This window comes from Cyprinus carpio, chromosome A23 (assembly GCF_018340385.1).
Source record: "Cyprinus carpio isolate SPL01 chromosome A23, ASM1834038v1, whole genome shotgun sequence".
NCBI classification, from domain to species: domain Eukaryota; kingdom Metazoa; phylum Chordata; class Actinopteri; order Cypriniformes; family Cyprinidae; genus Cyprinus; species Cyprinus carpio.
In genome coordinates, this window is record NC_056594.1 from 23,707,728 (window position 1) to 23,721,914 (window position 14,187).

A 14,187-nucleotide genomic window follows, 5' to 3' on the forward strand; every position below is an offset into this window, starting at 1 on the left:
TTTATTTATATCGTATCTGTCTGGGTTTGTTTGTGTGTTGATTTCAGAAATCGACAGTGTTTCTCAGAAATTGTTTACTGCACCTTAATGTGTAAATAGTGTTGTGTTGTTTTTTTACTTCTTTTTTTGGCTAGAGAAGTGGCAAATATTGAGTTAATATCAGAAATATTACAGTTTTAATGTACAAATAATCATTGAGTATATTGGGTAATTTCATAAATAGCATGGGTCCCAAATGCAAATAATTTAATATATGGCACACAATAAAAATGTCCACAAGTGTTTCGTAGAAGGGTAAACCAAAATGGGCATTTGAAAAGTAAAACAAATAAATAAATAAAAATAAAATAAATCACATGTGATCTAAATATAATAATAATGATATAGATAAAAAAAGATATGTTAGTTTTATTCAGTGTACAGGGGAGGATTAAGGTGGTCAGGGGCCCCTAGGCTGCTCTTTGTGTGAGCCCCCCCTTAATCATTATGCTTTACTGGAGAAATGTATTTAGTGCCATACATGGTCCACACGCAAATAGTAAGGTGAACTAGCATACACACACACATTGAGACAGGCAATCCTACAGTGTTTCCTCGACATTCCCAGTGTCTCCACAGGATTTTGTAAGACTGTGATGGGTGCACATTGGTTCCTCTAGTCTAGGAGGGTTCTGCGGGAATAAGACAATTTTGTTCATTTCAAATTTAAATGCATAAATCTGGTGCATTTTGAGAGCAGAATCAAGCGACTTAATCAATGAAGAAATATGTGCTTTCTTAGTAGAAGTAATTTATTTATTGGTTGCATAGATGTGAATGTGATGGTAGGGAACAATTTACACTATATCAATTCTTATAAAAGCTACAAATGCCATTCTGTCTAGGGACAGGGAGTGATTTTTCTCCTCGTCTTTTGTTATTTAAATGTCATTAATGCTGATACTTAACTCAAGATACAAGATGAGACACAAGATTTTTACACATTTAAAAAAAAAAAAAAAATCTCAATGACCAAATACATGACTGGACAAATTAATTTAACTAATAATCTTGTAAATCTAATAAATTTAATGAATGTCATTTCTGTTCTACTTTCTGAGTATGAATTATCATATGGAGTAAAAACAACAACACTCAAGCACCGTAAAAGGTTTTGTTCAACTGACTGGCCTCTCTCCTGTATGATTTCGAACCGGTTTAAGGCTTCCATGCTACCAAGATTTGCAACAAACATTACTGTATTTAAGCTTAAGTGCTTGCTTCAGTGCTGCATAAATGCAATAATTGATTTAAATTTGTTGTAAGTAACATACCACTTTCATGGTCACACACACACACACACACACACACACACACACACACACACACACACACACACATATCTCGATTCAATGTCAATACATATGTTTACTGTATAAGGGGATACAAATCTTCAGTTGAATGCCTTTTGGCACATTTTTAAACTTTTCTTGGGTATCATTAAAAATTAAAAAAGAGTTGTGTTTTATTAACTTTTCAGATTTCACATTTTAAAAAAGCCTGGTGTTTAATCATTTCTAAATATTTACTCAAATGCAAAACTTTAAAATAAGTAAGCAGGTATGTAAGTAAGCAATTCTCTTTTGAGAAACTAGACTAGTAGATACATGTATATTTATTAAAGAGCCATACAGGTACGCACTGGGTAAACCATGGCAAAAAGGATTTTTTTTTTTCGACCACAAAATGACTCTAATTTACCTCTTTGCATTGGAATTTAAATGCATTCTCTCTATTTTAACCTTTAATAGGCCTACTACACTAACTGTAATAGAAATATTGCAAAAAATATTTTAAGTGGTAATTATGGACCATAATTATTGCACAAATAGTATTTAGTACCAAACGACCTCCTCAAAACATTAAACACATATTATTGAACTAAAAATATAGAATATTTATTTAACTGAAATAAAAAAAAATAGTTAAGGTGTATGGACACATTCTAAGTAAGGAATACCTGAGGTTTAAATACAAGAAAAACATATTAATGTCGCCACTCCATCACTCCAGAATACAACGATACTGTAAATGTCATCGACGTATTAATCAATGCATATGCTGTAATGTTTACCGAAAGTTGCTGCAAATACCTGTACGGTGAAGATGTCATCTATTCTGCTTAAACCCATTCAAATGTATTGACAGCGCTGCTCTGGTTGGAACTAAAAACTTACAAAATTTCAAACGGCGAGATCAAAGAAGCAATGTCGCAACTCTCTAACTGAGGCGCTACAACGAATTACGCCACATTAAGTGCGCAAAACGGCATTTATTGTCTGAATTTCGTATTAAAACTTACAAAATTTGAAAGCTGTAACTTCATATCACAAGTTGCACAGGGCTGCCACTTTGGCGTGAGATGTAGGCTACATGGGCAGAGTAAGAGCGTGAGACAGAAACTGAAAAACCCAAACTCACCACAGTTGGCAACCATATATAGCATATAGCAATTTATTTTAAGTATTGTGTCTGCAGCTCCATAGTGATTAGTTTGTGTCGGCTGTACGCCATCTAACGGGTGAACCGTTGTGTTACAACCTAATATGGAGACAATAGCAGAGAAACCATAATAGCCTATTTAAGCCATACATTATGCTGTAAATGACTCTGCAACTGAGGGAAGGACATCGCATGTCCCACAGAGAGATGAGAAGTCAGATAAAGGGTGGAGGTGCATGACTTCACCTTTTTCTATTTTTTCCTTCAGGTAAGCTGCGTTTAAGGAAGTTACCTAGTAATAAATCCGCATGCCATACAAGCATATCTAGTTCTCTCACATAAACACATCCCTTTTCAGGTGTCTGCAAACCTCAGTCTAAGCCTGACAACACTTGATGAATGATCTGAAATATGTTTTGATCTTCTGAAGTCCAATGAAGAAACATGGATTACAGAAATACAGTACATGTTCCTCAGGTAAGGACTTTTTCTTTTCTTTTCTTAATAACAGCTTCTTTTTTTTCACTGAATAAGCAAGTATTCAGTGAAAAAAGTCTGTTTAACTACAATTGTTGAATAGAACAATCATTCAACTGTTTATTCAAATAAAATGGGCATCAAACCTCATTTTACATGCTGTAAATGAATGTATCTGTTAATTTTTCTTTTAAATAATTTGTGTTCTCGCTTTCATGAAAAAATTTGTGCATTTGATCTCCCACAATGATTGACAGCTGATGACATTAAAAGAAAAACCATTGTCTCTAAAATGTCATAAAAAGTTCACATTTACAAGAAGAGCAAACATGTGTTATGCAAACTGGTGTCCACAAATCATTCTGAGATGAACTAGCATGAAAAAAAAGTAAACTTCCTCATTTTAACTGTTTGTTGTGAGTGAGTTCATTGTTGCGTGTTGCCAAATATTGTTGCATAGAGACTGCATGTGCTTGTCTTAAGAATAATCACAGTTCTCCACTAAAACTCTCATTGTTTCTACAGCTTAGCAACGAAATGCAGCTGAATGTCATGAACTGGGTGAAATCAGGCAAAATGAGTATCGATGAAGCTCTGATTCGGGCTAACAATGGCACGTTACACAAGCAGAGGAACTTTGAGCCGGAGGTGCAGTATGGGATATGTTTAAAACTAGTGACCTTCATGTTAAATGAAGATTTAAAGATCTCATCAACATTTTAAAAATGTTTTTCTTTTGAGTTGATTTTTTTTTTTTTTTAAATCAGAAAATAGGTCAGCAGAATGGGTGTGTAAGTCATTCAGAGGACATATTTTTCTTAAGAACTTTGAAGAGGCTAGTATGTTTTGAAAGTTATTTTTAAGGAAATGATTTGTTGTTCAACCAGTCTTCATAGGACAAGCCCTAATATATTATGATCACCTCTCTATGGTGATTGTAATCAGTCCAAGTTGAGTTTTGTAAAGTGATATTTTGCAATGAGGAAGTATTATTAGTTATTTCTTGAATTCTTTGTTTAACATTATCATCGATATCTCTGTTGCAGAAAAAACAGTCACAGTACAACTTCAGTGTCCGCAAGTTCAACCGCTATATATGGCAGAAACGGGTGCTGCAGGTGTGTATCGACTTGCTGAGCTGCTTGAATACGTCTCTGATCTCTAGAAACCACATGTAACAAGTGCATATATTTTTTTTTTTTTGCTCCAGATTGATTTCAGCACAAGCCTTTTGTGCAGCATCGAGAAAGGCATTGTGAAACGGCAGCTCTGTTTTTCTGAGGTGAAAAACTGCCATGATGCTCCAGGTACCAGGCTCTCCATTTCGTTTAGAGATCGGTCTGACTATGAACTGGAGGCTGCGTCCTTAGAGGACAAGCAGCAGGTGAGAACATCACATGCAACGTGGACTGAATTTTAATTCTGTTCCAGATCATTAAAGGAATAGTTCACCCAAAAATTCTAATTTACTTACACCCAGGCCATCCAAGGTGTAGATGAGTTTGTTTATACACTGGATTGGGAGAAATTCTTGCTCACCAAGGGATCCTCTGCAGTGAATGGGTGCCGTCAGATTGAGAGTCTAAACAGCTGATAAAAGCATCACAATAATCCACAAGTAATCCACACCACTCCAGTCAATCAGTTAACGTCTTGTGAACTGAAAAGCTGTGTGTTGAAACAAATCCTTTATTAAAACTTTTTTTTCAACTTCAAAACATTGCTTCCAGCAAAAAGTCCTCTATTCATAATATTACTTTCTCCAGTGAAAAAGTCATCTTGTCTGAATCAGGAGAGAAATATGCACAGATCAAGCACCGTTTATAAGACAAAGCAGTCTAAAACCGATCTGAACAAAGATGTTAGTAGATCTTTGGACATTTCCGCTGGAGAAATCAATATAATGGATTATCAACTCATATTTTGACAAAAATCAATGGTTTAAAGTTTAAACACTGTAATGATGGATTTGTTTCATACAAACACAGTTTTTTACTTGACAAAATGTTAACTGATGGACTGGAGTGGTGTGGATTATTGTGATGTTTTATCAGCTGTTTGGACTCTCATTCTGATGGCACCCATTCACTGCAGAGGATCCATTGGCGAGAAATGACGTAATGCTGCTTTTGTCCAAACCTGTTCCCATGAACAAACAAACTCATCTACATCCTGGATGGCCTGAGGGTGAGTCAATTTTAGCAAAAATATTTCTTTAAATACATAGCAGATCTGCTGTCCTTTCTAAATCATTATTATTATGAGTCTGCATGTTCATTTGATGATTTAATCATAATTTTTGATTTAATCAAACTGGGTTTCTGATGACTGTCTCACCTTCAGATCATGCAGCTGATAAATCAGATCATCTACAGTAACATATACAGCCCTCTTGTGAACGGGTCTGAAGAAACAGAATCTTTACCCTTGCCTCCAACTCCAGACAACCTCAAAGAGGGTCACATTTTACTGCAGAGAGGAGGACTGGCATCATTCAAATGGAAGAAGTACGACCATTTTTGACTTTGTTTTGTCTGGTTCTTGTAAACAAGTGCTTAGAAGTTGTTATACTAGTTAGACTGGAACATAATTCACAAACACCTTATTATTTTCAGATCATGTTTAGGCCATGTTTGTTAGCATTTTAGTTGTGCTTACTCATTATGACAGGCATCCTTTTGACTCATACTTTTTTTTTTTTTTAAATAAAACCCTAACAATGAGTACTAAATGATAGTATTCTGCTTTTCTAAATAGTATTACATAAAAAAGTTTTAGTTTTATTTTGCCTATAATACATCAGTTTGACATAGTCACCAATGATAAGCTACTACTAAATATTGTAGAAACTTAATTTTCTGTAAAGATGCTTTGCAACGATTTGTATCGTGAAAAGCGCTATACAAATAAACTTGAATTGAATTAAAAACAGGTGAAAAATCCCATAGGCGTACATCGGATCATAAATAGGAACTAGGGGCCGGATGCATTAAAATCTTATTTTGAAAGAAGTTAAGAAATTTCTTAAGATAAATTGCATTTTCCAAAGTGGATTTCTTGAAAAACTCTAAAGAAGTTCTCAGATATGTGCTTCAGAATATCTTATTTTTTCTTAAGAAAAAAATGACAGTTTTTATATTGATATGTTGTGATGCTTAAATACAAAAAAATATTTACTTTGATTTTTAAGAAGATTCTTTTCAAGAATTTGAATTATTCTTAAGTTTTGTCATATGAACAATCTTAAGTGAAAAGATAAGAACATTCTTAAAAAGTATTTTAAGGAATACAACTTTTCTTTTCTAAAGAAAGTCAATAATAAGAGAAAATATCAGAATTTTATTCTTCATATTGTTTCATGAATCCAGCCCCAGAATATCAGCAACAACCTTGCAGCCTCACCAAACACTCCCTAGAAATACTTATATATATAGTCTATATGTATATATATATATATATATATATATATATATATATATATATATATATATATGGATATATATATATAAATAAAACATGAAGACTGGAGTAATGATGCTGAAAGCTTTGATCACAGGAATAATTTACATTTTACAATATATTGAAATTAGAAAGCAGTTCATTTAAATTGAAATAACATTTCACAATATTACTGTTTTTACTGTACTTCAAGGTCCATTCACTCTTGTTCTTCACTCTTAGATACGAGGCTCATCTTCAGACTGGTCAGCTGACCTTGTTCCCAGTCACTCAGCAGTCTGCCGGCGGTGATGCAGGCTTGTCTGTTTCCTCTAGTGAGTCTGTCTGGAGTCTCTCAGACATTTACGCCAGTGTGGATGATGTCAGGTGTACTGGGGGTGATGGGGCAGCTCTTGTCATTCATCTTTCAGATGGTAATGTCAGGGTGGACATCCCCTGCAACGCCGACACCTTCACGCTGCACAACGACAAGAATGACTTTGTGTGAGTCGAGTGTGCTTTCAGTGACTGGTCTGGACCTCTCAATAAAAATTTGTCAGGAGTAAATTATTGTAAGTCCAAAAGTTTCTCAACGACACTCTTTTTTTTGTGTGTGTCTTTGTCAGGTTCCGAATACCAAAAAGTGAACATATGACCCCAGAGGCCATAACAAATGAGCGAGACGCCTGGGTGCATGCGATCAGACAGCTATGTGTGGACTGGAAACAAAAGTCACAACTTGAACACTTCTATGAAGCCCCTGAAAAAGATCTCACTGATGTTACAGAGTCAGAAAGTAAGACACAGAACAGCCATGCGCCGTTCGCACCTCCACCGGTGCCACCTTCACTGAGACCACGCTTGCCCAGAACATCCCCGAATGTTCCTGTAGCTTTTCCAGCAGCACCAGAGCCAGAAACAGAACCGAAGCCAACCCTTACAGCACAGAGCAGAGCTGTGCACAGGCCTGACCGGACACCCTCAGCAGTGCCTTTGACCTCACCAGCAGCCACATGCTCATCACCGGCTCCGTTTGTTTTGCCCCCACCGTTGCCTGTGCCGTCAGCAGGTCCAGGTCCTGTCCCTCCTGCCCCTTTGCCCCCTCCGCTGCCCATGAAATCCAAGCCGCTTTCAGAGAGGACAAAAGCTTTCCACTGGGACCTGATGGCTCAGGATAAGGTATCAGCCTATGTGTTCTGTTTTAGATTTAGAAGGGCTCCAAATTTAACACATTAATAAACATACTAGTGTCATTTAAAATAAGTCTAAATAATTATTAAAAAAAATAATATTTTTTTATTTATATATATTTTTGTGTATTTGGAATAGTTTGATTGTATGAATATGTATTTTTTATTTGTATTTTTATTATATTTTTTTTAAATATTTCTATATATTTCTTTTGGTTGAAATGTGGCCAAGACATATTTTTGTGAGGTTCACTTAAATGTACTATATTTTGAGCAATATTACATAATTCATAAAGACAATTATCACCTGTTTTGCACTAACAGTTCTTTTTTCAGAACAGCGTTAGTGAGAACTATTACAGTTTATATTAATATTTTAAATTAGTATTTTTTTTTTATATTTTCTGTTTTCATTGTATTTTAGATAGCTAAATTTTCATTTTTTTTTTTAGATATATATTTCAGTTAGTTTATATATATTTATATATAACCAAGCACAAGCAAGTATATCTATTTCAGTCAACGTATAATTTATAATAATTCATCCAGTAAATTAAATAAAAATGAGAAGTGTTGCTTTGGCAACTAGCTGAAATAAAATATGTAGAATTAAGTTTTTTATATATTTTATTTCAGTCAATGTATAATTTATAATAATAGTGTTAGCTTTAGTTTTAACTATAATAACCCAAAATACCATTAAAGCCATTTTAGTATAAATGCATTTGTACAATATCAAAATTGCTAAATTAATTTTTGGTTAATTATTTAAGATTATGAATTAATTATTATGAATTGCATGTATTTGAAGAAGTTTCTTATGCCCACCAAGGCTGCCTTTATTTGATCAAAAAATACAGTGATATTGTGAAATATTATTACAATGGAAACTAGCTTAAGTAAAAAAGTATATTTTATTTCAAGTCATGAAAATGTTTGTTTTTTATGGTTGTAATTTTAGTTTCAATTTTTAGTTATAGTTAAGTACAGTAACCCTGTTTGACACAAATATTTGATTTAAAATGCAGAATGACCATTTTTATGTTTGGTGAAAGAAAGCCCCTGCATGGGACTCATTTTTGTTAAGTGTATTTGCTTATGAATTTTCTAAAAAGAGTAATTCAACATTGTATATTGCAGTTGCAGCATGGCTGTTTCATCAGTGAAATTGTTGCACTAAATCTGTTTCTGCTGAAGATCACTTGCATTCAAGGCAATGTCTTGATATGAAATAATATCATATGAAATAATGGAGGTATTGACTGTTCCCTGCCTTCGCAGATCGAGAAGTCGATGTGGTCTCGCAGGAACCCCAGGAAGATTGAAATTGACACCGCGCGCTTGTATGAGCTGTTTGGAGTGAGAGAGACAGGCCGCGTCGGTGGATCAGAGTCCATCAGTACTATGGAAATCATGTTGAATTCAAAGATCGCTCACAACTTCAGTAAGTAGTTGTACGTTTTTGATGTTTTGACCTCTCAGACCATTAGCCAAAATCTTTAAATGAAACTTCCCTTTCACCCTTAACATTTAGAAAATCACAACCAGGATATTCAGCTAAAAATTTTTGAAAAGGCTTGAGGACGAGTAAATGATGGCAGATTTTAAGTTTTAAGAGAACTATTCCTGTAAAGAAAGAGGATCATGGCCTTCTGTTGTTGCTTGAGGAGAACTGTCAGGCCGTGACTCGTTATAAATGGTGTATTTGTTGTAGAAGTTGTGGAATCAGTCATGGTGGGTGGGTTATTGATTTCTGTGGAAGGATGAGAGCTGCAGCAGAGAGGACCATTACAACCTCTTGTGGATTGGCATTGAATAGGAATAGGTCTTTGACAAAACAATTTGCACATAGTTTAGTCCACAACTCTATGAATTAAAAAATAGGCTTTTTAGCAGACAGCCACACCGATTACTCTGTTTCTTATGCGTATGTGCTTATTAGAGGTGTTTACTAATGCCAGTTTCACTGTTAGTGTTGTTTACACTTTTTCACAACCCACTTTGTGCTTCAGACATGAATAATAGCTTAAATCATGTGACTTATCGAGGAGAGGTGTGCTGTTACCTTTCTAAGCATTAGCAGTAAGGTTTTTACCTGGAAGATGATAAAACAGGCAAAGATTATAATTAGTTGCATTTATTGATGTATTTTCAGGTTTTCATGTACTGTACAGTTCATTGATATATAAACATACACAGTGAGTCCAAAAGTCTGAGATCACGCTGAAAATCTGAATCAAAAGCTAATTTAAAAGGATAGTTCACCCAAAAATTTACTCACCTTCAGGTTGTTCCTTGATTTCACTAGTGTACACTACAGATCAGTGTTGTTTTTGCTAAAACTAAAACTATTAAATGTTTTTTTTGATGGTTTAAATAAAGCTGAAATATGGAAGCCCATTTCTACCATTAAATAACAATTAAAAAAATGGTAATGGCGACTTTTTATCTCACAGTTCTGACTTTTTTTTTTCTCTCAGATTTGTGAGATATAAACTCGCAATTGAGAGAGAGAGAGAGAGAGAGAGAGAGAGAGAGAATTATAAGATGAAAAAGTCGCAATTACCTTTTTAATATTTTATTCAGTGACGGAAACATGCTTTCATACTGAAATTAATTAAAATATATATATAACTACAATTATTAAAAAAATTAAATAATAATAAATTAAAGCTAAATACAAAAAAAAATATATATATATACAGTTAATTCAAAATATTATACAATATATACCATATATATATATATATATATATAATATTATATAGATTATATAATATATATTTGAAAATCAAATTTTCATATATACAGTTAATTCAAAATATTAATAAATAATATAATAGTAAATAATACTAAAATAAACCTAGAACAGATGATTGAAAATCAAATTTTCACTTTTTTTACTGATAGTATCATTTGTAATGGAAAAATGTATTAAAAAATTTATTAAATTGGTTTAGCTTTCTTTACAAATAAAATTAAGCACAGACATAACAAATGCTCACATTGCTCTGGAACAGTTTACATATTGACAGAAAAGATCTAAACCTGATGAATCTCCATCTAAACAGAGAACACAACTCTGAAAGCTACAACTAGGTGGCAGTGTTGCACTGAACTGGAAATTGCTGCATAAAAAAAGTTACTACAATATTCCTCTGCCCTCCAAGTGATACTAAAGCATGGAATATGTTGATTCATCACATTGTGTTTCAATTGTTCTGTAGAAAATAACTCTTGGTGATGCTTGTTTCCCAGAAGCCAAGCTTCATCGTGGATAAGAAGCATGTAGATGTTCTCTTAAGCATGTCAGAGGCAGCACAAAGCATGTGTGATTTTTGAACACCTTGTTTATTTCTAAATGTTGCTTTGCTAGTGGAGTCTTAAATAGCTTTAGAAACTTTGAAATGCTTTTTTTTTATTTTTTATATGGTATTCACTGATGAAAAAAAAATAATAAATAATAATAAAATAAAGATAAAACTGATTTGCAAAAGGAAGTGGGTCCTTGTGATCTTGACTGTTAGTATTTAAAGCCTCCCTAGAAATGATATAATACTTTTTAAGGCCAAATTGAGAGTTGAAAAAGGTTACCGTTACCTTGCACATGCAAAATTCTGCACCAAAACAAGGCATTTCCACAACTTTTACATTCTGTTTTCACCTGAGCTCTTCACAAAGAGGTAAATCAGGGCCTCCTCTGCACGGGAAGAAAAGAGATTGGATTTCAAAAGCGGCGAATCCCTGTAAATCTGAACGACGACAGCAACACTGGCAGCAAGCAAACGGCTGTGAGTTTCTCACGGAGGTGCCTCAATTAGGGGAGCGGTATGAAAAATGCATGGCACCCTTACTAGCATGTGTGTCAGCTATCTCTTCCCTTCCAAGTGTCCTCTTCCCCTGTCTCTGACAAGTTGCAGCAGTAGGCAATTAGGGCCCAGAGCAGCCCCCAGGCAATTTATCTCTCAGCCAGTCTAACACGGAGGGGCAAAGGGCTACGGAGCTCGGCAAAATGATAATGCCTCCTCAGATGAATATTGCATGTTGATCAGTAATAACTCAGCCAGAAAACTCCCCGACTGCATGGAAAAGGAAACAGACTCATGGGGTGATTGATCCATCCTTCAATAATTTAAAAAAAACACCCAAAATATACACCCCATAATTATTCCCCTCAAAAATATTCTCACAACACAACAATATTAAAATAAAACATTTTATTATGTATCTTTACGGGTTTTGCTGAAGCATTACACAACAAACCGGCGGTTAGAAATGCGATGCCTTATTTAGCCGGATTCATTACCACGTAGTTTTATTCCACAGAAGCACAGACACTGTAGCAGACATAACTTAAAGTTGCTCTGCACGCTACAGTATGCGGTGAAAATACAAATGGAGGAATTATGAGATGTGCATTTCACTCGTCTCTGGGTCTTATCATGAATCAGCTTTCCATCCATAAGTAATAGTTTCAGCTAAATTTACCACCCCCTCATGCGAATAAATAAACAAAGCATTGCTCAGTGAGGTTTATTTGAATATAGAATATGTGATATTATTATCTTTGCTCCAAAACATGGTGAGTGGCCCACACAAGCAGTATTTTAAAACATAACACACACAATACTGTTCAAAAGTTTGGGGTTCGGAATATATATATATATTTTTAAGTAGTTACTTATGCTCACCAAGTCTGCATTTATTTGAACAAAATACAGTAATATTGTGAAATATTACAATTTAAAAGCACTGTTTTCTATTTGAATAGAAAAAAATTCCTGATTTGATGCCCAAAAAACATTTATTAGCATTATCAGTGTTGAAAAAGTTGAACTGCTTCATATTCTTGTGGAAATCATGATACTTTTTTTTATTTTCAGGATTCTTTGATCATTAAAAAGCTCAAAAGAAGAGCATTTCTTTAAAATATAAATCTTTTGTAACCTTATAAAAGTCTTTACTGTCACTTTTGATTAATTTAAACCATCCTTGCTGAATAAAAGTATTAATTTGTGAAAAAATTCAATGCAAGTGTAGGCAATAGGCAGTGTTATGTAGCTGGCAGTGTGACCATAAAATATTCATTTTATGCCATAGATTTTCTTCACGCAAGTTTACATGTGAACTTTGCACAAGGGTCAGATTTTCACGCTACCTTTGAAGCACAAGATGCTCTTTGAAACATCTCACATTATCTCAGGTGAAGATGAGTGTTGCTGCCATTAAAACTGAAGTATCAAATATTAAATCATTGTGTAATTTATGTAAATTTTTCATTTAACCCTTTCACCCTTTTTACGGATAAAGATTATTTTCACTAATAATCTTTGACTTTTAGACCCACTATTTGTGCGTTCTCATTTTTAATCATCTTTCATTCTTTCTTTTGTATAGAGAGCTATAGCTAATGGTTTTAAAATGAACAGCACCCTTTGAGCCCAGTCCTTAAACAATGATGGAACCACAGTCTTCATAAATAAAGCCTATTTCTGAAATCAAGGGCTGATTCATAGCCCTCCATTTCTGTGTATTTTTTTTACCACCCGTAAAGAAAATAAATTGCTAATCGAAAACCTATGATTAGTGTCGCAATTACAGCTTGAAAACTTTTCATATGGGTTCGGCTGTTCAGCTGGTGGTGAGCTGCTGGAATCAGGAGTCTGAAGTCCTTGTTGGCTCCTGCAGCTCTGAGCCGTTTTCAGTGCAGTCACACACTTAGGAAATAAGGCCAACAGCATATAATTTAAAAAATGTGGCATATAAAAGCACAAGGACAAAATTATATGTTAGTGCTTTTGTATAGATTTTAAAGTTATTTGAAAAACCACTAAATAAAATGCCTGTTTTTTTTCATGATAGTTTCATCAAAATGTTATTGTCACACATTTATCTTTGCAGTGTAGCATTTATTTATTTATTTTTTATATACAGTTAAATAAATAATTGGCTTTGAAATGGTTGCTGTACTAAAGCAAATTATTAAAATGTGAGTAACACTTTTTTTAGGTTCACAGTTTTAAGGTCCAATTCTCACTATGAACTAGCATGTATACTACTAGCATTTTGGCTGTTGATATATATATATATATATATATATATATATATATATATATATATATATATATATATATATATATATATATATATATATATATATATATATATATATATATCCTAAACTAACAACTATACTAATTTTAATAACCAACTAAACAAGAAGTTAAATTTAAGATCCAATCCTACCCCATACCTAAACTTAACAACTACTGACTTTTAATAAGCAGCAAATTAGGAGTTTATTGAGGCAGAAGTTGTAGTTAATAGTTAGTTATTAGTGAGAACTGGACCTTAAAATAAAGTGTGACCAAATCTTATTTTTACTTTTTATTAAGAGGACAGCATATCTGAGATTAATAATTAAGATTTTTTTTATGTTTTTGAAAGATGTCTCTTGTGTTCACGAAGGCTGCATTTGTTTGAGCAAAAAATACTGAAAAACAATAATATTTTAAAATATTGTTACAATTTAAAATATCTGTTTTCTATGTTTATATGTTTTAAAACTGAATATGCTTAAAGTCTTTTTTTAATAGTTTTG

At 33.6% G+C, this 14,187-nt stretch overlaps 1 protein-coding gene across 2 annotated transcripts in view; it reads left to right on the plus strand.

The window, feature by feature from the left end:
• The first annotated feature begins 2,495 nt into the window (after positions 1-2,495).
• The window catches only part of LOC109106175 (formin-like protein 14), a 37,614-nt gene continuing 25,922 nt past the window's right edge, over positions 2,496-14,187 (plus strand). For both annotated transcript variants that reach the window (XM_042713658.1, XM_042713657.1), the window contains exons 1-9: positions 2,496-2,749; positions 2,840-2,958; positions 3,484-3,606; positions 4,005-4,076; positions 4,169-4,342; positions 5,302-5,465; positions 6,640-6,900; positions 7,023-7,575; positions 8,868-9,030. In XM_042713658.1, the coding sequence (XP_042569592.1) occupies positions 2,926-2,958; positions 3,484-3,606; positions 4,005-4,076; positions 4,169-4,342; positions 5,302-5,465; positions 6,640-6,900; positions 7,023-7,575; positions 8,868-9,030 (1,543 nt within the window). In that variant the 5' untranslated portion in view covers positions 2,496-2,749; positions 2,840-2,925. The remainder of the gene's footprint in view (positions 2,750-2,839; positions 2,959-3,483; positions 3,607-4,004; positions 4,077-4,168; positions 4,343-5,301; positions 5,466-6,639; positions 6,901-7,022; positions 7,576-8,867; positions 9,031-14,187) is intronic.